Below are 21705 nucleotides of genomic sequence, written 5' to 3'. Positions count from 1 at the left end.
TCTGTACGTATATACAAAGAATCTGGACATGTTTCATTGTATGTAAACTTGGTGGACTGAGTGTTAGATATCCATATATCTAACATCTCAAAGGTCCTCTTCTTTAGAATTCTCATTTCTAAGAAGAATGATCAGGTCTGCCGAACCTCCAGTCAGTTCAGGATTCTCATACCTCCCTCCAAGTGTGATTCCATCCTACTGTTAAGACCGAAGGTTTGTTCTGCTTATGAACAAATGATAACTTTTTAATTAATTTGTATTGTTCATAGCTAACAAACCTTCATCCTAACTTGCTTCCACTTTAGCTACATATCCGATGCCAGATGCCACAGATTCCTTGCCTTTACAATTTTTTATTGTTTATAACCTGTTTCCAACTGGCATCAGAAGATTTATACTACTGTTAAGACTCAGGTTTGTTAGCTATGAAAAATACAAATTAATTACAAATTGTAATTTTTGCTTTCTTACGCTTAACTCTGACAAATTACCATTATGTACTGATATATTTACCATACTTGTTTATGTTTAAATGTACCATATTTGTTTATGTTTAAATGTTCATACCCATGGGGTTGATACTATTTATGTGAATGGTGCTGGTGTTCAAGTAAAGATTTACCTTCAATTTAATTAAACTTATTTAAAATCTTATTCTGATACACAAACTTTTAAATAAGCTCTTATGCTCAACAAACAATTTTATTTTGTATTTTATTTGCAAATTTTAGCATTGATTAATTTTCAATGTAAGAGTTATCCATGGGAGGCAGAGGAGAGGGAGGGAAGTGTTGGTGGGGGGGAAAAGGGGAACTCTTAAGTAAAGAGGTGGTGAGATGAGGTGATTTTAGTTTACTCAGGTGGTAATGTCATAAGGAACCTATGTAGACATAAGGCCAGCTTAATCTACACAAGTAGGAAGGGTATTAAAATTGACTGATTGCCAGTTAAGGCCTATAGTAGATCTGTTTATTAGCTTTAAAAATAAAAATAAAAATGCTGTCCTTGGGAAGACACAAGAAATTTTATTTATATAGTATGACATGAAAATTTATGAAATCCTTACACTGTCCAATGATGTATGCTACTTAAGCTTAGGCAGTTTAGAACATTGGTTAAAACTTGAGTAAAAATTGTAATGCAATATGTTCAATTATAAACAAAATTATAGTAATCAACTGTTTCTAAGGGTTATGAACTCTGTCTAAACATGGAATAAAATTACCACATACAACACGAGAATGAGTTGGTAAACAAACATACATACAGTATTTATATTCATATGGGTGCTTAAGGAACATGGATTTTTCATGTATGTACCATATATGACACACTGGTAGGAGAGCTGGTCATAAATCTGGATGGCCATTAAACAGGTAGTTATTAAATGAGGAGTGTCTGTAAAGCACTGTATTTAACATTTTCATAATGTTGTATTGTAAAGTTATGTTTAATAGAAATTACCTGCTCATATGCTATTATGTAGTACCATATCAGTAATTACAAATGACCCAATCCTGGTTTGATTGTTACTTGATGGTTTTAATTATATTTTCATGTCTTTAGATGAAGAAGAGCTGTCATCAGATTGTATCTCGGAGCGAGAGGAGTCACAGTCAGAGGCTGAGTATGAGACATGTGATTCAGGTGTTTCTGAACAGTCATCAGATTCTTCAGACCATCACAGAAGCAAGAAAAAAAAACGACAGCATGGGGTAGATGTGGAAGCTGGAATAAATCATAGAGGCAGCAACCGGTTTGTTCTTTATAGTATTCTGTGATAAATTTAAGTTTAGATCCCTGAGCATTTGAAATAACTTTGAGAGAAAGAATTTTTAGGTGAAACTTATCCTCTGTCATTAGCTTTATCTGCAGCTACTTAGTGCAGCTTCAACAAGTGGTAAAATTTAAATAATCGTTAATGAACACTCCCAATAGTTACCCCAACCCTTTAGAGAGTGGGGGTAAGATAGCGAATATTTTGGTTGTCATTCTTCTCTAGTCGACCAATATGGCCAGCTGTTTAGAAAAAAGCTCTAAAACTTTGGTTTGTTTTCTTGGTTAACAAATCGATTGTCTGGATTTGGTTTGTATTTGGCAGTATGGATTCTTCTTCTCAATCTTCTTTATAGAAATCTGTTAGATTTTGTAAGGTAAATGGTTGCAAGACCAAATTTGGTTAATTAACGCACATATGCACAAACTATGCATGGATCATCGAAAGGTCCCCCTCATTTTGGGACCATCTTGACGTTGTGAGAGGGCTCTCATAATTCCTAGGTTCGAACCCAAGAGTCCCATATAACATTATATATTTTTGGGTTAATATTTGTGGAATTTCCTATTTTTGTCAAAATTTTCCAAATCAAATAGATAAGAAAATATATCATGGCTTAACATGGCATCAAATCTGAAGCTAAATATTGAGAACTGTGGTAGACCCATTATCTACCTGACAATGTTTGGACCTGTTTTTCAGGTGGAACTATTCTGTGGAGCTGGACCACGAATTCCAGGGGGTGCCTGGTTCTAGGAATAGAACTCTCAGCATTTTGTCTGGTTTGCCCATAATGTGATTAGGATGAGGATAATTGTATTATCGTAATTCTCTTAACCCTAGCAAGCGAGTTTTGCTTACACGTGGGCCATACTAATCATATTATGCCATCCCCTTTAGGGGTAGGGTAGGGATGCAGACATTTGAGAGTCATTTCTCACGTGTGCCATTGGTGGAAGATGTAACTTCGCCCGAAGGGCCAATATCTTTTTAAGATTTTTTTTTCTCAAATATTTTTATGATTAGTGAACTTGATTTGAGGGGGAGAAGAATGTCTACTGTATACTCAATTCCAATTAGGAAAGACAAGAATAAAAATATCAACTTTCCCAAAATGAAATTTACAGGCCAAGACCTCCCATTTAAAATCAAAATTCTCCAGCAAAATAGAGAAGTTCATCCTTTCATTCCAAAACCACTGCAATGTACACAGTGCTCAAGGTATGGACACAGATACAAAAGATGCTGTAATGAGGTAATATGTGCAGTCTGCGCATCAGATAACAATATCTCCAATTGGAACTGTAACTACCCAAAATGTATTAATTGTGGGCTAGCCCATCACTCAAAATCTAAAGAATGCCCCTTTTAACAATACAACACAGAACTTCAGTTGTTAATAAATAGGAAAGGAATGTCAATCATGGAAGCCACTCTAGCTAAAAGTAAGAGGAGTTAATCCATCCAAAATCCCCACTTTTTCAAATTAAATAAAAATAAAGACGTCAGTCAGCACAATAAACAAGATAATATAAACATAGAAACTAAGTCTCATGCCAATAATACTAAAACCCAAAACAAGCATAATATTATACATACCAGTACCACTTCTAACACTACAGATTCAGATATCTATGAAAAAGAATTGTCGATGGAAGAGGAATCAAATAATAACAGTAATAACCGAACTGACAAGAAAAGAATACTGGAAGAAATCCCACCTTAGGGAAAAAAATCGAATATTGATAATCACAATCAATTCAACCAGCTACAACAGAAAAACACTTTAAAAAAGACATCGTATTAACCTTATCACAATTGGAAATACAAATTATGCGCAGTCCCAATCATACAACCAAAGGACAATACTAATGATAGCATTCCCTTATATACATAATACTAATGAAAATCAGACCATTAAATCAAACCAAAATACGGCTATCACACCCTAACTATCCACAAGACCCAAATATTCCACTAATAACAATAAAGAAAATAACCCCTCAAACCAGCAATCCTTGTCACTACAGAAAAGGACCAATAGGGTTAGAAGATCAAATACTTCTGAACCAGTAGAGAACAACACCAAACATGCTTTTGTCTTGTGGTTGTAATGAGTGCTTCTTAGGTACTACTTATAACCAACTAACCACCAAGACAGAGAACACAGTAGAAAATTGTATAGACCATTTTATTAAATTAAGGAAATGCCCTTTAACCCTTAAACGCCGAAGCGGTATTTCAAAAATCGTCTCCCGTATGCTGGCGGCGTTCGCGAGTGAGCGCCGAAGCGGAAAAAAATGTTTTTTTAAAAAAATCCCATCACGCTTAGTTTTCAAGATTAAGAGTTCATTTTTGGCTCCTTTTTTTGTCATTGCCTGAAGTTTAGTATGCAACCATCAGAAATGAAAAAAAATATCATTATCATATATAAATATTGGGATATATGACAGCGCAAAAAAAAAATTTCATACAGGCAGTCCCCGGGTTATGACGGTCTCGGCTTACGGCATTCCGAGGTTACGACGCTTTTCAATTATATTCAACAGAAATTATTTCCAGGGTTACGACGCATGTTCCAGGGTTACGAAGCATGCTCCAGAGTTACGACGCCTACAAACGCTGATCTGGCAGATGAAATATGACACCAAAAATGCAAAATAATAAATATTTAAAGGTTTTTTTTGATGAAAAATGCAATAAGAATGCAGTTTACATAGTTTTGAATGCACCCAAAGCATTAAAAGTAAGGTTTTCTTAGGAATTTTGACGTTTTTCCGGCTTACAATGATTTTTGGCTTACGATGCGTCTCAAGAACGGAACCCCCGTCGTAACCCAGGGACTGCCTGCATATAATTTTATACAAATTACGCGTTGAGCAAAACAGTTAAAGCTAATGAGTTAATTTTTTTTCATATTATTGTACTCTAAATTTAGATCATTTTGGTATATAACACATTGTAAAACGATCAAGGCAACAGAGAAAATATTATCACAAAATGATGCATGAATTCGTAACGCGCAGACTTAAAAAAAAGTTGTTTTCAAAAATTCACCATAAATCGACATATTGTGCTAGAGACTTCCCGTTTGTTGCAAAATGAAGGTAATTGATTGAATATTACTAGACTGTAAGTGTTGTAGCTTACAATCGCAGTTTTCAACCATTTTGGTCGAGTTAAAGTTGACCAAAGGACAAATTTTTTGTATTTATCGTTATATGAAAATATTTCAAAACTGATAAAAGCTACAACCATAGGTTGCTTTTGTTGTATTCTACATGAAATTGCACAAATTTTTATACATAAAACTTAATGTAACGGCTAATTTAAAATGGTGCAAACATTACGACAATCAGAAAAAAATTTATGATATTTTCGGAAGAGTTACCGCGTGGACATAAGGAAAAAGTTTATTTCATAAATTCACCATAAATCAAAATATTGTGCTAGAGACTTCCAATTTGTTGCAAAATAAAGGTAAATGATTGAATATTACTAGAATATAAGAGTTTTTGCTTACAATTGCGTTTTTCGACCATTTCGGTAGAGTCAAAGTTGACCGAAGGTTGAGATTTTGGCACTTATTGTTATTTATATGAAAATATTCAAAACTAATAAAAGCTACAACCATGAGTAGTTTTTGTTGCATTCTACATTAAATTGTGCACATTTTCATATATATTATACTCCATGTAACAGCTATTATAAAATGGTGCAAAATTATGTCAAAGTGACAAAATAATTTTTGAGATGTGTTGCTGATACTTATTAGTGCAAGAAGAACGAAATTCGTGCTTGCGCGCCTGGGTAACAATTGTAAACAAAACAACGCCTTGATCCGTGAGCTCCGAGCATCCCCTAAGGCGCGTGATTCAAAAGTTTTTGCCTAGTAGGCCTATAACTATTTTGCCGCAAATTTTTAAAAAACTTTTTTATATCGACGTACCATACGTCCAATCGGCACCCAACAGACAATTTATATCGACATTTAATACGTCCAATTGGCGTTAAAGGGTTAAGGAGCCTATATTTTCTAGACTTTTTAAGGCTGTGTGACATATAACATATGAGTAACTTTTGTTTTTGCCATGAAGTTAGCAGGATAAATATTAATGTGCTTTGTGGTTGATATAAAAAATTTTTATATCAACGTAGCATACTTCCAATCGGCACCCAACAGACAATTTATATCGACGTTTAATTCGTCCAATCGGTGTTAAAGGGTTAACACACCAATATGAGAACGAATTATGTTTTAAATCCTTAAAATACAAAAGGGAAATTATAAAATAAAAATAGATTTATTTATATTTATTTATGAAAAACAAACCACTGCTGAATCTGATAATCAACATGCAAATACAACAATTAAAAAACCACAGATCAATTGAAATGCATATAAACTTTGAGGCAAAGTAAAATCAGCAATCAATTTACAGAAATTTAATATCAATTCCTCCAAATAATGAAATATTAAATTATTCAATGGGACATAAATGCCCTCTTGACCCGACTACGTGTGGGTGAATTACAAAGAATCCCACAAGACCACAACCCAAAATGTATATGCCTACAATACATAGGATCTAACTCCACAAACATTCGACAGTGCAAAATTGCTTGTTATTCACCAACGATGGTGGGAAACTAGGCAGAGCAATATATGTTCATAATAGTATCACCTATGAACTTGTAAACATACTATCACAATCATATCAGATAACAGCTATCAAATTATATATGCTTGATAAAAATATGATCACAATTTTGTAACTTATAAACTAACCAAATTTTAATTAGAATTTCACTGATCTACCAGCATTAATTGATAATCTACATGAACCCCTACTTATAGTAGGAGATTTTAATGCTCATAGTCCCCTTTGGAATAACAATCACCCTGCTGACGCACCAGGAACAAACATGGAGCATGACCTGTGCCGCCTAAATGAAAGTGATGTGCCAACTTACTTCTCCAATTCCCACGTAACCTTTTCTTCAGAAGATATCTCGCTGTGCTTAGTCGACTTAGCTGAAAGACTTGAATGGAATGTCCTGGATGATTCATATGCCAGTGTCCACTTCCCCATAGTCCTTAATTATTTAAATAGTAATTTAATATTGCCATCTGTAAAATATGATGTCCAAAAAGCAGATTGGGACATTTACAATCTACATACCAGAAATATACCACCATTTCTGCATAACCAAAACCACAATACAACGTGAATTCTTCACGGATTTCATAATAAATGCTGCTGATAAAAACATACCTAAAACAAGGCCACACCCAAATAAATATCAACTTTAAAGTTAAACCAAGCACATAACAAGGCCACACCCAAATAAATATCAACTTTAAAGTTAAACCAAACACATGTTAAGTCAAAATCTTAGCAGACTTAAGACATGGCTCAAAGCCCTTAAATTGCCCAACCATACAAACATTCTAAACAAGATAGTAGTAATCAACATAACAATCAATTATATTAAACCATTATATCATATAATACCAAATTCCAAAATCAATCAGTTATATTAAACCATTATATAAAAATTATATAAAAAATATACAGTAATGCCAAATTCCAAAAACTTGTAATATTTGAGAAAATATCATCAGGGAAAAATTATGTATCAAGCTTGTCAACAAATACATCTATGAAAGATATATGGCAAAAAATAAGGAAAATTAACGGAAAATATACAAGGCACCCAACAAATGCAATAAACCAACAGGGGAAACTATATCATGACCCATATGAAATCTCAAATATACAGTGGTCCCCCCGTATTCGTGGGGGATGCGTACCAGACCCCCCCCGTGAATAGTTAGAATCCGCGAATGTTTGGAACCCCTATAAAAATGCTAAAAACAGCCTATTTTGTTAGTTAAAACGCAAGAAAAACCCACTAAAAATTTTCATACATGGTTTTTTTAATAGTTTTATCACAAAAAGTGCATTTTATGATGGAATTAATCAAAAAAACCAGGAATTTGTGGATATTTATCATAGAAAAATACCGCGAATGCGCGAATTTTCCGCGAATAATGCAGGGAAACGTTCCCGAGAGAAATCCGCGAATGTGTGAGTCCGCGAATCTGGAGAACGCGAATACGGGGGGTCCACTGTAATACGAAACACTTTGGAAACATAAATGCCTACTCCAGTTTAAATGAACATTTTCAAAATATAAGAACATAAGGAAAAAATACTATACTCAGTGATATAAAGACTAACCCCCATTGCCAAATCATATCTATTAAAATTCTGTAATACCATCTGGATGAAAGTGTTTTTCCAGATAAATTGAAAAATGGGAGATATGAATGCTAAATTAGATAAAGAAATAGCAGCTTTTACAGGAACTATAGGCACACATAGCTTACATGAATGTAGTAATGACAATGGGATTAGACTAGCAATTCTAGCCACAGAATACAATTTAGTCATAGGAGGCACTCTGTTCCCACACAGAGAAAAAGATAAGGGCATTTGGCTTTCACCTGATGGCATGCAGCACTAACAGAAGGAAGAAAAGAATGCTGATCGACAGGGAGTTGGAAGAGGTTGAGAGCAACAGCAGGCAGGGAAATGTGAGGGTTCAAGACTCAGTTGTTACCTAACATCCCTCCGAAGTCTGTAATTATGATGGACAATGCATCCTATCATTCAATGGTGCTTGAAAAAACCTCACATCATGTTGGAGAAAAGTATGGTGGACATCAACATGATGATATGCTGAAAGTGGAGCTTTATGACCTTGCCAAAAAAATGTGTAATGGAAAGAAAACTTATGTGATTGACACACTTTCTTCAGAAGAAGGACATAAAGATGTATGACTCCCCCCATTCAACTATCAGTACAACCCGATAGAGTACCTGGGAAGACGTGGGGCAACGGTGCGAAAAATCCCCGCTATACACGACCAATGCCTTAGCGGCCTAAAAGGCTGAGTTTGACTATAAGATGTGCAATCAAGCCCTGCACCAATGGTTTCCCTGGAAGACCTAGGGAAGGCCAGAGGTTTCCCAGATCTTGAAAGGTTTTCCCAATCTCCCCCAAAGCTGGGAAAGATGGAATTTTAGTGGCTACCTCCCTTTCCCTTGGGGGAGAATGCTCTCCCACAGAGTAAACGGAAAAAGCCCTCAAGAGATTTAGACTGATCCCCTGCTCCTCCATGCAAACTCCCCATTGCTGAAGCACCAGGGGAATGTGGAGGAATGATTTCTCCCCTAGACGAAGAAACAGCCGAACGGAATAGCATGCATACAAGCAATATTCTTGGATTTCTTCTTCCCAGCGAACCTCATCTACTGCTCCGGGAACCACTCACAACACTTGGGGCAAGTATTATTTATGGAACACACACACACACACACACTTGTGGCATTTAGTGTAAACAGTGTGCAGGTCTACATCAAAGGGTGAGAGAGTCATCATTGCTCTCCTACACCCAGGCAAAAGTGAGGTTTAGGTTTCAGTGAGTGTTGGATTTGCATGTTATCCAAAAACAAGAACAGATATACCACACATGTTTAGTCACAACAAAAAGGAAAGAAAAAACCTGGATGAAGTGATGGTAGAACAGCCAGGAAGCAATCAGGCAGAGGAAGGCAATACTGTGTCTGCTCTCGACGAAGGCTATTAGGCAAGTAGTTACATCTCCCACCAGTAGTGCAACTAACAAACAACTTTATTGTGTAGAATAACCTGCTCCAGCTTGCGCTGAAGGTAATTCCCATGTAAAAACCAATTGTTTTTATTTGTGTAGGGACAATATCTTTTTTATTGCATCCTTTCATGCTAAGATGATGTCAAGACCAAAGCTCTTCCAAGAGTTTCTCTATCCCTGCTTTAGAGACTTTGACTTCTGAGGAAGATGAGCTGCTTTGATGCCCTCTCATAGCTATAAGGATTTATGCATCCCATCTTAACCATTAAGGAAGCAGTGTAGGAACCTATTTTGCACCATCAAGAATCCTTAGGTTCCTAGATCTTAGATGCCATGGCTTTCTTGATTAATCCTTAATCCTGGAAGCACACCATGCATTGTCTCTAGAGGATTGTCCCCTTTTGAAGGTGAAACTGCACGATGTCAGAGCAACAGCTACATCAATTAATTTTCATCAGCACCTTTCTCGACTGTCAAGTCTTAACAGCACAGTGTAGTTGTAACTCTGTGTTCACTTTTAACTACTTGAGGGCCATTTATATCCAATAGGAAGACTGCCATACACTAACAACTGTAGTTCAGCAGGGGAGATTTCTGCTAGTCTTCCCCTTATTGTTACAAACAGGTATCGGTTTTCACTGTCGACCCCACCCTGGGTAAGTGAGGAACCTTATGAATTGGAGTTCATACATGGTAATATTCATACTACTCTACTTTTGTTTTGATTGCAGTATTATGCTTAGTTGTATTTGCTTTGTTTCTCTAAGGAAGGGACAAACAAAATTTGAGTGAATAATGTTGGACTTGAGTTGCAAAGCCATTGCTCCTTATTGGAGCTTGCTACACTGAGCTGATGAAGAACCACCCATTTCAGGCAAAATTGGTGGTGGTGTTTAGGGTGTGAGGTACCACAACAACTCGGTTAAGTAGGTGGTAACTCTTTGGGGATCATGTTTAGTTGTAGTTTTAACTCCCATCAACTCTGCAGGCCGGAGGCACAGAGGCCACACTTGCCATTCTGCAGTGCACAATCTCAACCAATGGCTATAGTATTCAGGGTCCACATTCCAACTCCTTGCAATAGTGGACCTCACCTGATGAAGATCCTCATCTGACAAGAACTTGCCATGGGATCGTATACATCAGGTAAGCAGGGTATTTCTATCTGATAATTTGGTTATAAGGAAATCTCTTACCCTCCTCCAGCACACAGTGTTGGTGTCAGCTAATGATAGAGGGTAAGTATCACTTCAAAAATAGATTTTTATGATAAAATCAAATTTTTAGTTACCCTCTTATCATTGAGATCCCTCCCTTCTCCCCTTCTTAGAGATTAAGAAAGGAATGACAACCAAAACATTTGCTGTCTTACCCCCATCCTCCAAATGGTGGGGGTTAACTATTGGGAGCATTTATTAACGATTATCTTAATTTTAACACTTGTCAAAACTGCACCAGTAGCCACAGATAAAGCTAATGATAGAGGGTAAGTACCTAAAAAATTGATTTTATCATAAAAATAATTATATTAAGATTTTTTACAGTACAATATTGTAATTTACAAATATATAGATTATAAATGTCCTTTTTTACTGTTTTGTAATGGTTTTAATTATTTGGGAGGAATCTTAATTGCTGTTAAAGAACTTATATCTCCACACCGATAGGCGAGTCAGCATTTAAATAAAAGAAGATCAATTGGCTGAACCAGAAGACTGTCTAGTTCCTGTTCTCTACCAGGTGCGTGCGGATGTTTTAGCCCTTGTCAGAATTCTCTGTGCTGCCATTTGGTATAGGCAATTGTTGGTATTTTATGAATTTTTGGCTGTTTGCTCCTGTCACGGTATGTACTGTAATTTTAATCTTCCTAGGAAGTCTTCCACCAAAAGCTAAACAAATAGCATCAGGTTCTGTAGGAATGATTACTGTGTAGGCTGGATGCCAAAATTTGAGGTAGATCAACACTCTTTGTACCAGCTGCAGGGATACATTTTGGTATAGAAACTAGATGTGAGCAATGTAGGGATTGGTCTATGGACTTCATGCTTAAAAATTTAAGGTATAGGAAAAGAAAGGAAGTAGGTGGATTGTAGAAGGAAATAGTTAGGTCAGATCATAAACATGTCTTTTCTCCCCTTTCTAGTGGTCCTTCATCTGTAGTTAGCCCTACTGAGTCTATGGCTTTTTCCTATGCTATTCTTTGATCTACCTAGTACTGAGACTTCTTTAGCTCCGCCTTCCACTCCCCTTTCTGTTCAGGAAAAGTATATCGAGAAGCTAAATCAGGTTGTAAACCTTATTTTAGAATAAGTTAAGTTTGGACCGAACATAATATGATAGGGAACCATTCTGAGACCCCCCATAATGTGTGATCATTTTCGCGTCCCCCTATTAGAGGTAAGGTGTGGGTACCCTAGCCAATATGTAGCCCTAGCCTAGGACTGCCCTGCAAAAGTTGGAAGAGTCCACTCTGCCACAGAACTGGGTCATTTCTCGGGCGATGGGGTTCTTTGCTCTCCAACACCTACCTCTTCTTTTTCATGGTCTGAATCCCATTTAATGTGCTTGCCAAAAGATCGCTTTGGTAGAGGCAAATCTTCACACCGTATTTTGACTTTGCCATCATCGATAGTTAATTATGAGGTTTTTACCACTAATAAGATTAAGAATGTAGGTATAGACTTTGGTATTAATGTGCTTGTAGTGAGTTATTCTAACTCTTTTATGTTGACTCAATCAATTATTAAACCTGTTTCATCAACTTCTACGTCTCATTCAAAATCTTTCTCTGCTATTCCTCTGTCTCCTCGAAATGCACATGTTCGTTCTTTACATGTTGTTTCTTCTGCTATTGGAGAGTCTCCTTCATGTGGCTGTTAATGTTTCTCTTTCCCATCCTACTAAGGTTACGGAATGTACTGTTTATTTCCCAGCTATATGCTATTCTAGCTGCTTTACTTCCTAAAGATGTGTCATCTGAGAATGTTCTTAAGCCAGTGTAGATGCGTTTGGACGAGATGGGGGAGTTTGGTGTCACTAATACTTCCCTTCCTCCCTTTCTCCAACAATTCCTGTTTTCTTTGATGCCTGGTGGCATCTCTTCCTCTGCTTTGCTGACTGCGTTGCTACAGGTAAACAGCTGTAGACCACATTTCCTGCTGTCTTCCCTTCCATTGAGTTGGAATTATATTGCAAGGAGTCAGCTGCTGTTGCCCCGACTCCACAGCTGGCAGAAGCAGTGTTTGAGTCGGAAGAGTCACCTTCGGTCTTTCAGCATTTACTGGAGCTTTGTGCTTCTCTTTAATTTCAATTGGTCAAGAAAAGAAGTTGTATTTTGGCACCCATTAACTCTGAAGAAGCCCAAGCTTTCTCCTTCAATTAGAGCACATTTTGACAAAATATATCATACATTGTTGCGCACAAAGCTCCCGTCAAGTCACTAGCTTCTACTCTTCTGGTTTTTTTTTATTTACAGAGAGCTGCTTCTTATAATACAGGCCCTTAAACCATCTTTGGTTGACAAATCTGATTTCTTTGCTTTTCTTGATCCTGTGAAGAGACATGCTTGTGAGACTGGCAAGGTGCTTTGGTCTGATGCAGAGGCAGTGACTTTGTCCACATCTTTGTTTAGAATTATTGGTCTTGTCTTTGGTTGAGCTTTTGGTTAGTAGTATTGGTGCCTTTTCGCGCCCACTTATGGCTCATTCATGCATTCGTGATTCAAAGATATGCATGTTGTCGTAATGGCTGGTTTTAGCGATCATGCCATAATTCGTGTCTTTGTGGCTGCAAAATAAGAAGTTGTTAGCAGCTTGGTCACACATTTGCAATTCAAGAAAGTGCAATGCATAACTGCTGAAAATTTGCTAATTACAATGTCATTATGATGTAATTATGATCAAATTGCCAACAATCACCATGAATCACTACTGCATCGCCAAGTTTGGCAACATGCACCAAGTGATGGGGGATGTTTTAATGTATGGTGATTTGGGGGTAAAGGTACTGAAGGGAAGCTATTTAATTACTTTTCTGTCTCCTCCCCCCTTTGACATTATCTCTAATTTCTTTTCCATCATATCTTCATCAGCAGGAAAAACTTCTTATACTTCAGAAGGAGGTGGTATAATTGCTAGAGAAGAAGAGGATAGATTAGCTGTCAGAAAATTTGCTTGGATTATACAGCCAACTTTCTGGTACCAAAGGTGTATGGAGGGTGGCGCCCAGTACTGGATGTGTTGAAACTCGACACATTCATTCATCTATCCCCATTCTTCATGGAATCATCCAGCACAGTGGTAGCAGCAATTCAGAAGAACGACTGGATGATATTGGTGGACATGTAGGATGCTTATTTCCTTGTTCCGATAAATTCTCAGTCTTGCAAGTTCCTGTGATTTGCATGTATTTGGAAGGAAGGGATTTCAATTCATGGCACTGCTTCAGCCTATGTACAGTGCCTCAGTTATTTACGAGGATTTTAGTGCCAATAGGGGGATGGTGTCACTTGTAGGAGTGTGAATTCTGTTCTGTTTAGATGACTGGCTAATGTTGGCTAACACTTTTGATAAAATTCTGAGGGCCAAGGATCTGTCACTTTGCCTGGCTCAATCGCTGAGCATCTGGATCAATTTTCAGAAGTCTGCCCTGACTCCAACTCAGTCTGTTTTCAATCTAGGGATGAGGATAGACTCCCACAGTTTTAGCCTTTTCTATCAGAGAAACTAATAGACAATTTCAGATTGCTTCTAGAAGAATTTTAGTCTTTAAGGAAGTTTCCAGCAAGAGAATGCTGTCACTGTAGGGACATATGGTATCTGGAAAAATGTCAGGTTAGCAAGATTCAGGATGTAGCCAATTCAGCTCTGCTTGAGAGAAACTTGTGATAGGAATTCTCTGCCAAGACTACCATTTAGTCTCGGTCCCCGTAATTCTTCGGGGGACATTATCATAGTGGAAAGGATCATCAGAGATTGGTGACAGGGTCATCCCTAGGGGTAATGAGCCCAGACCTCTCTTGGTTTTTTTTAGACTCTTTAATGTCAGGCTGGGGAGCATGCCTGGGAGGCCATCAGATGTTTGGGATATGGCTGCCACAAGAGGAGTTGCATATAAACAATCTCGAACTGTTGCTGTATGGAAGTCCCTCCTTCAGCATGAACACCTAGCCAGAGGAAAGGTCATAGCAGTATTTTCAGACAATACCTTACTTCTTTGGCATACATCAGAAACCACAGCAGCTGGAGATGAAAGTCAATGTTTCTGAAAGCAGAGAAGTTAATTCTTTGGGCAGAACCCAGGAACATAGTTTTGATTCCGCAGTTAATTCCAGGAAAAGACAATGTTTTGGCATCTTAATTGAGCAGGAAAGGACAAATCCTACCCACAGAATGGTTATTACATCTGCAATTCTGCCAGTTGCTGTGGAGTCTCTGGGGAACACCATATGTGGACTTATTCATGACATCGATGCACAAGAAACTACCAGTGTATTGTTTTTGATGTCAGGACCTTCAGGCTTGGGCAGAAGACACATTCTGCAAGTTTGGTCCAATGTAGATGCTTACCCTTTTCCCCCTTTTGCATTAATAATCTCCGGGAATCAAACTATTGCAGAATGATTCTAGTAGCACCTTGGTGGGTCTCCCATGTATTCTTCTGTTAGGAAGGATCTACTAGGACAACCAAATTCCATGCAGTTCCACCAAAATATCTGCATGCTACACTCAACTGCTTGGAGACTCTCGACTGTCCTCTCCAAGCGAGAGGGTTTTCAAAAGTTATCTCAGAAATCTATTCTTAAATCAAGATGAGCAACAACCTTGGCCTTGTATCAGAAGCAGTGGTTTGTGCTGCTCCTACTGTCTTTCTAGAGGGATTTCCAGCACCACTACCTCTACAGACAAGTAAAAATCTTTCTGTAGCCGCTATTGGACAATCTGGATCCATGTTTTTCTCAGTTCTTTCATGTGCAATTGGATATTTGTAACAATCCAGGCCATAAGGTGTTTAGATAATTTGAGTTTGAAGTTCCCAGAGTTCAGTAACAATCTCTTTCATGGACCTTGGATGTAGTTTTTAAATTTTTGTCAGCAGATCCATTTGATCCTTTGGAATCTGCTTCTTTGAAGTTTCTGACCATGAAGAGATTTTTTTGGTAGCACTAGTTGCAATGAAAAGAGTGAGTGAGTTACAAGCATTCTCCAATAAGGTAGGCTTTTCTAAAGGAGATGCCATTTTATCATTTGTGCCTTTGTTCAGGGCTAAGAATGATGAGGCTAAGCTACTACGTACTGATAATGGTAAGGATTCCAAATTTAGCCTCTTTGGTAGGGAATGAAGCTATTCTATGTACTGTTAGGACTATTAAAACTTATTCAGATAGGCTGAGTCCTGTAAGGGGCAGAGTTAACTATTTATTTTGTGGCGTTGGAAAACCTTAGAATGTGATGTTTTTCTTACTTTTATTAAGCATTTAATAATACTACCCCTGAAAAACTAAATCCAGATCTCTTACCTTTATGGAAGGTAAATATTCTTAGTGCGAGAGCTGTTGCTATGTCATTTAGTTTTTTGAAGAATTCATCATTTAAGGATGTGATTAATGCTGCACATTGGAAGTGCAATTTGCCTTTTGCTACTCATTGTCTTAAAGATGTAGAAATCAAGTTCGAAAATTGTAAAGTCCTTAGCCCGCTATTAGTAGCAAGTAAAGTCTTTTTGTTAACCAAAAGAAAGAGCAATCTTAAAGGCTCATTATTTTAATCCTGGGTGTTGATTTTCTGGGGAGTGTGAAAGTACATTGTTGTACAGGAGCGTGCCTTTGTAATGCAGGTATTTGTTTGTAGTGGAATGTCATTTTTTTTGGTTTTTGGACCCAAGCACAGGGGTCCCACCACGCCGCTTCTATTTGTTCTTGCTGAAGGTGAAGCGATTTTCTTTGTAAGGCTGCTCTTGGCTGCACACACATGAGAGCCTTGCACCCTGAATGGAATCCACTGATATTATCCAGGAAGGATTCTAGATCAGGTAAGAATGTTTTCAGTTTCATACAAGAAGCTCTTAGCTTGCTTGGCTGAGTAGAATTAATTTTGTCAATGTGGAAATCAGCTAACTTTAACAGTAGGTAAGATTCGTCCCAAATAGTATAATTTTTCATAGTAAAAATTATTATTTGAATACTTACCTATGGTTAAAGTAGACCCCATCCAGCCTCCCCACACTTAGTGGGCTGTCAAAGAGAATTCTGACAAGAGCTATAACATTCAATTTCACCCGTAGAGAACAGGTGAATTAGACAGTCTTTTGGTACAGCCAAGTGATCTTCTTTTGTTTGAATACCAGCTTACCTGTCTAAGTTACTTTAACAGTAGGTAAGTATCCCAATATATTTTATGAAAATTTATACTATTTTGATTATCAAAGTTTTTTATTTACTTATTTCAGCAGCTTGTTACTACCAGACCATGAAACCCCTGAATTCTCAGATGCTGTATCCGACACTACTCTGTTAGATTCTGACTCTGCTGGAGGTTTATCAACAACCACCTCTCCCCCAGTTATTTCCTCATGTACTACAAGTGGTCTTGGTTCCAGCAAACCTTCCATGTCATCACTCACCTCATCTTTCAGAGGTATTAAATCTACTGTAACTTGGTTCATCATATAGTTACTAGAATGTTAATTAGGAAATGAAGACAGAAAGGAGTGTTATGTTTTAGATTAAGAATGAAATTTTTAAGAACATTCTAGGTATAAAGCCTTTGGTAACTAACAGATTGATTGAGGGATAAGGATGATACTACCAGTACTGAGACCTATCTTGATCAGTAAGATGAAGCCTCCTTTGGCAAGATTTTATTGTGGGTCTCCAATATCTTTCATTTGTAGATGATATAATGATGAAAGGGAGATGAAGATGGCATGGATATGTCATTTGCACAGTCCTTGAGAGAATATGTATTAATTTCAACTATGCTTCTGTGGGTGCCAAAAGAGTTTGAAGACCCAAGCCTACTTGGGTAAGAATCAAGAGAGGGGAGGCTGAAGATGAGTGAAAATTTGTGGAAGATAAATCACAAAATCACATGAAAGACTTGAATCTCAGAATTTCACAGAAATCCTTTCATGATGCAGCATTTGAGTTGATGCTGATGTTCAAATGTTAACAACTTGTTTCAGTTAGAACTTTTTCAATGGGTTTCAATGTCTAGTACAGTCGACCCCTGGAATATGCAGGGGATACATACGACAACCCCTGCAAATACTTGAAACCCCTCTAAAAACTCTTATAACTTCCTATTTTGATCAGTCAAACACCAAAAATTCCCTCTAAAAATTCTTATACTACCAGAGAATTTTAATATGTAGTTTTATAAAAAAAAAAAAAAAAAAAGCTTTTGTTCATGCCACTTACCTGACAGATATATATATAGCTGTATTTTCTGACGCCGACAGAAATTTCAAAAACTCGCGGCACACGCAGTGGGCGGCCAGGTGGTAGTACCCATTCCCGCCGCTGGGAGGCGGATATCAGGAACCATTCCCATTTTCTATTCATATTTTTTTCTGTCGCCGGTCGGTAAACATCTGTTTACAGACCTCTGCTCAGGATTTTTTGGAATTGACTCGTTTTTAAGTATCTGATTGATTTTGTTGGTATTGAATTGGATTGTTGAATTGGCATGCGCGATAGTGGACCGTTTTTTGATTTTGGATTGACTTTTCTCTATAAGATATGTCTGGATCAAGTGGGGTGAGTTTCAGAGTGTGTGTGAGGGCTGATTGTAAGGTGAGGCTACCGAAAGCATCGGTAGACCCCCACACAGTATGTATGAGTTGTAGGGGGCTTAATTGTTTGATTGATCATCGGTGCAAGGAATGTGAGAAATTGACTGATGATGAATGGAGAGCATATGAGTCCTATCGCCGTAAATTGGAGCGCGATAGGATCAGGAGGTCTTCCTCAAGGAGTGGTTCTTCTAAAGGTAAGACTAACGTTTCTCCTGCACTAACACCTGTAGTGTTTACAACCCCTAAACCTGTGTTGCCTTCGGGCTCTGATTCTGTGTCGGGAGGAGCGGATGCTCTCTCTATGATTTTGGAGTCCCTTCGCACTCTGGAGACCAAAGTGAAAGCCTTAGAAACTGGCTCGGTGCAAGTGTGTGATCGTGCCCCCAGTGTTGTGGAGGGGGCGTCAGATCGGCCCCATAATGCCTCTAGGCCTAGACCGCTATCAGACTCCCAAGACCCAGGGAGGAGGTATGTCGAAAGCCGCAAGAGGGTTACGGGGGCTTCCCACCGATCTGGCGTCCCTTCGGCAGACCATGTAGCAAAGACCCAGGCTGCCAAGGACCGTGCACGAGCACGCGTCATGAAGGAGTGCTTCTCGTCCTCCGAAGCGTCCTCCCCGCGCAAGGGGTGGAGCGCTCGGAGAGACTCTCGTCCGTTAAAGAGGACGTTTCTTGAGGAGGACGCTTCACGTCCTCTTTCTCCGCTGTCGTCAGAAGACGCTTATGATGTCTTTCCGCCTCAAAAGAGAGGTAGGATCTCCTCCGATGAGGACGCTAGGTTACGCGCACAGGCGCGTATACCTGAGAAACAGGTAGCTGTTCCTTTGAGAAGGAAGGAGGCGTCCCCTCGCCCCTCGTCTTCTCACAGGATCAGTCCTGCTTCCTCGACTCATTCTTCTCCTACGAAGAACATTCTTTTGTCCCTTCAGGACCAGCTATCCTCGCTTATGGCTCAGAGGACTCGCCCAGCAGCAGTCGAGCCTAAGCGGAGGAAGGACCTTAGACTGCCTGTCAAAAGGACTAAGCAGTCTCCGTCTCCTTCTCCTCCTGCGTCTCGTTCGCCGATCGCTTCTCCTTCAGAGATTCGACGATCTCGTTCGTCTTATAGAAGGACGTTACGACAGGACGCTTTTGTAGACGCTTTGTGCAAGGACGCTCGGCGGGACGTTCGGCAAGATGCTTGTCAGGACGCTAGTCAGGACGCTTGGCAGGACGCTGGGCAGGACGTTCGTCAGGACGCTTGGCAGGACGCTAGGCAGGACGTTCGTCAGGACGCTCGCCAGGACGCTACACAGGCCGCTCGGCAGGACGCTCTCCAGGACGCTAGGCAGGACGCTTGGCAGGAAGCTCGCCAGGACTTTCAGGCCTCCTTTCAATTCGGGGATTCTGAACAAGAAGTCTTACCCCCAGACGCTCTTTTACGCGCTCAGGCACGTATGCCAGCGAAGAGAGGTAAAGACGCTTCTCGGGCAGGTGAGACTGCCGCGGAAGGCGCGGAAGACGCTCGTCCGCCTCAGGACGCTCTTCCATCAACGAGCGGTAAGCGTCAGGGAGAAGACAGCCGTGATAAGGCTGTATCTTGTAAGGATAGGGGTCCTTTGATCTTGCTAAGACCCGCTAATAGGACGCCTTCTCCTGATAGACGTTCTCCTCTTCCGGTTGGAGAAGAAGGAGAACTAGGTAGTTCGGCTGAATCGGGGGAAGAAGAACCTGCTACAGCCCCTTCTACCTCGGACTACAAAGTCCTAGTTAGACTCTTGCGGTCTTCTTTTGAGGACAAATTTCAGCCCGCAGCTCCCAAGTCTCCTCCTTCACAGTTTTCTTCATCGAAGACGGGGAAAATCCCGGAGTTCGTAGAGATGAAGACTTCTCTATCGACGAAACGGGCTTTCAAGAAGCTCCAGGACTGGATGATAAGAAGGAGAGACCAAGGCAAGACGACCTTCGCCTTGCCTCCTGCTAAACTTAGTGGTAAAGGAGGCATTTGGTATAGGACCAAGGACGAAGTGGGAGTTCGTATCCCTTCTTCGGCTCAAGGAGATTTCTCCAGCCTTGTAGACTTACAGAGGAGGTCACTGTTACCCTCTGCCAAGGTAACTTGGACCGCGTCGGAGACAGACCATCATTTGAAAGGTCTGCTCAGGACGCTGGAAGTCTTCAACTTCCTTGATTGGTGTTTGGGAGTTCTGGATTCGCAAGCGAGAAGCCCAGAATCCCTTAGTCTGGGGGAGCTGTCCAGCGTGTTAGCATGCATGGACAAAGCCGTCAGGGATGGTTCGGAAGAGCTAGTATCTCACTTTGGAACAGCTTTGTTAAAAAAGAGAGCTTTGCTGTGCAACTTCACAGCTCGGTCAGTGACGCCAGCTCAGAAAGCGGACTTGTTGTTTTCGCCTCTTTCGAACCATCTCTTCCCCCAGACTTTGGTAAAGGACCTGACGAACAGCTTACAAGAGAAAGCTACTCAGGATCTTTTGGCCCAGTCTACAAGACGGTCGGCCGGACCTTCAACCTCTTCGGCTGCAGTTCGTCCGCCGAAGAAAGTAAAGCCCTTTCGTGGGGCTCCCCCCTCGAGAGCAGCTCCTCGAGGGAGAGGGTTTTCACGAGGAAGAGCTTCTTTTAAACCAAAGCCTTCCAAGTGAAAAGCATGTCCTTCAGACACCAGTCGGAGCCAGACTGAAGTATTTTGCGGGAGCGTGGAGAGAGAAGAGACACGGACTCTTGGTCCCTCAAGATCGTGGAGCAGGGGTACAAGATCCCCTTTTTAGATCTTCCTCCTCTTTCTACGACTCCAGAGACCTTTCTCCATCCTACCAAGGAGAAAAGAAGAAAGTCTTGTTCGATCTCCTCGCAGATGATCGACAAAAGAGCGGTGGAACAAGTCGCGGACCTGGGGTCTCCAGGTTTCTACAACAGAATCTTCCTGGTACCAAAGCAGTCGTCAGGTTGGCGTCCAGTGCTAGATGTAAGCAGGCTCAATCTTTTCGTGGAAAAGATCAAATTCACGATGGAGACGCCTCATTCTGTTCTGGGAGCCTTGAGACCGGGCGACTGGATGGTATCTTTGGACTTGCAGGAACGCGTACTTCCACATCCCGATCCACCCTCTGTCAAGAAAATATCTAAGATTTGTCTTGAACAACAAAGTTTGGCAGTTCAGAGCGATGTGCTTCGGACTGACCACGGCTCCGATGGTGTTCACAGTAGTGATGAAGAACGTAGCGAGGTGGCTACACTCTTCGGGAATAAGAGTTTCCCTATATCTAGACGACTGGCTGATCAGAGCGTCGTCGAGAGAGAAGTGTCTGAAGGACTTGCAGTTCACTTTAGCCTTAGCGAAGTCCCTGGGACTTCTGGTCAACCTCGAAAAGTCGCATCTGACCCCAACACAGTCCATCGTGTATCTGGGGATTCAGATGGATTCAGTGGCTTTTCGAGCGTTTCCGTCCCAGGAACGT

The 21705-nt window shown here is 39.9% G+C and overlaps 2 protein-coding genes across 6 annotated transcripts in view; one reads left to right on the top strand and one right to left on the bottom strand.

The window, feature by feature from the left end:
• The window catches only part of LOC135198771 (sushi, von Willebrand factor type A, EGF and pentraxin domain-containing protein 1-like), an 810178-nt gene that overhangs the window by 223972 nt on the left and 564501 nt on the right, over nt 1-21705 (bottom strand). The gene's annotated exons all lie outside the window — the stretch shown is intronic.
• LOC135198846 (ubiquitin carboxyl-terminal hydrolase 20-like) overlaps nt 1-21705 on the top strand; it is a gene marked incomplete at its 5' end in the record, with an annotated part of 136553 nt that overhangs the window by 64256 nt on the left and 50592 nt on the right. The window contains 2 exons of the mRNA XM_064226817.1: nt 1567-1756; nt 16905-17092. Of these exons, the coding sequence (XP_064082887.1) occupies nt 1567-1756; nt 16905-17092 (378 nt within the window). The remainder of the gene's footprint in view (nt 1-1566; nt 1757-16904; nt 17093-21705) is intronic.

Source organism: Macrobrachium nipponense, chromosome 22, assembly GCF_015104395.2.
Source record: "Macrobrachium nipponense isolate FS-2020 chromosome 22, ASM1510439v2, whole genome shotgun sequence".
In the NCBI taxonomy this organism is placed as follows: domain Eukaryota; kingdom Metazoa; phylum Arthropoda; class Malacostraca; order Decapoda; family Palaemonidae; genus Macrobrachium; species Macrobrachium nipponense.
This window is presented reverse-complemented; position numbering and strand designations above follow the sequence as displayed.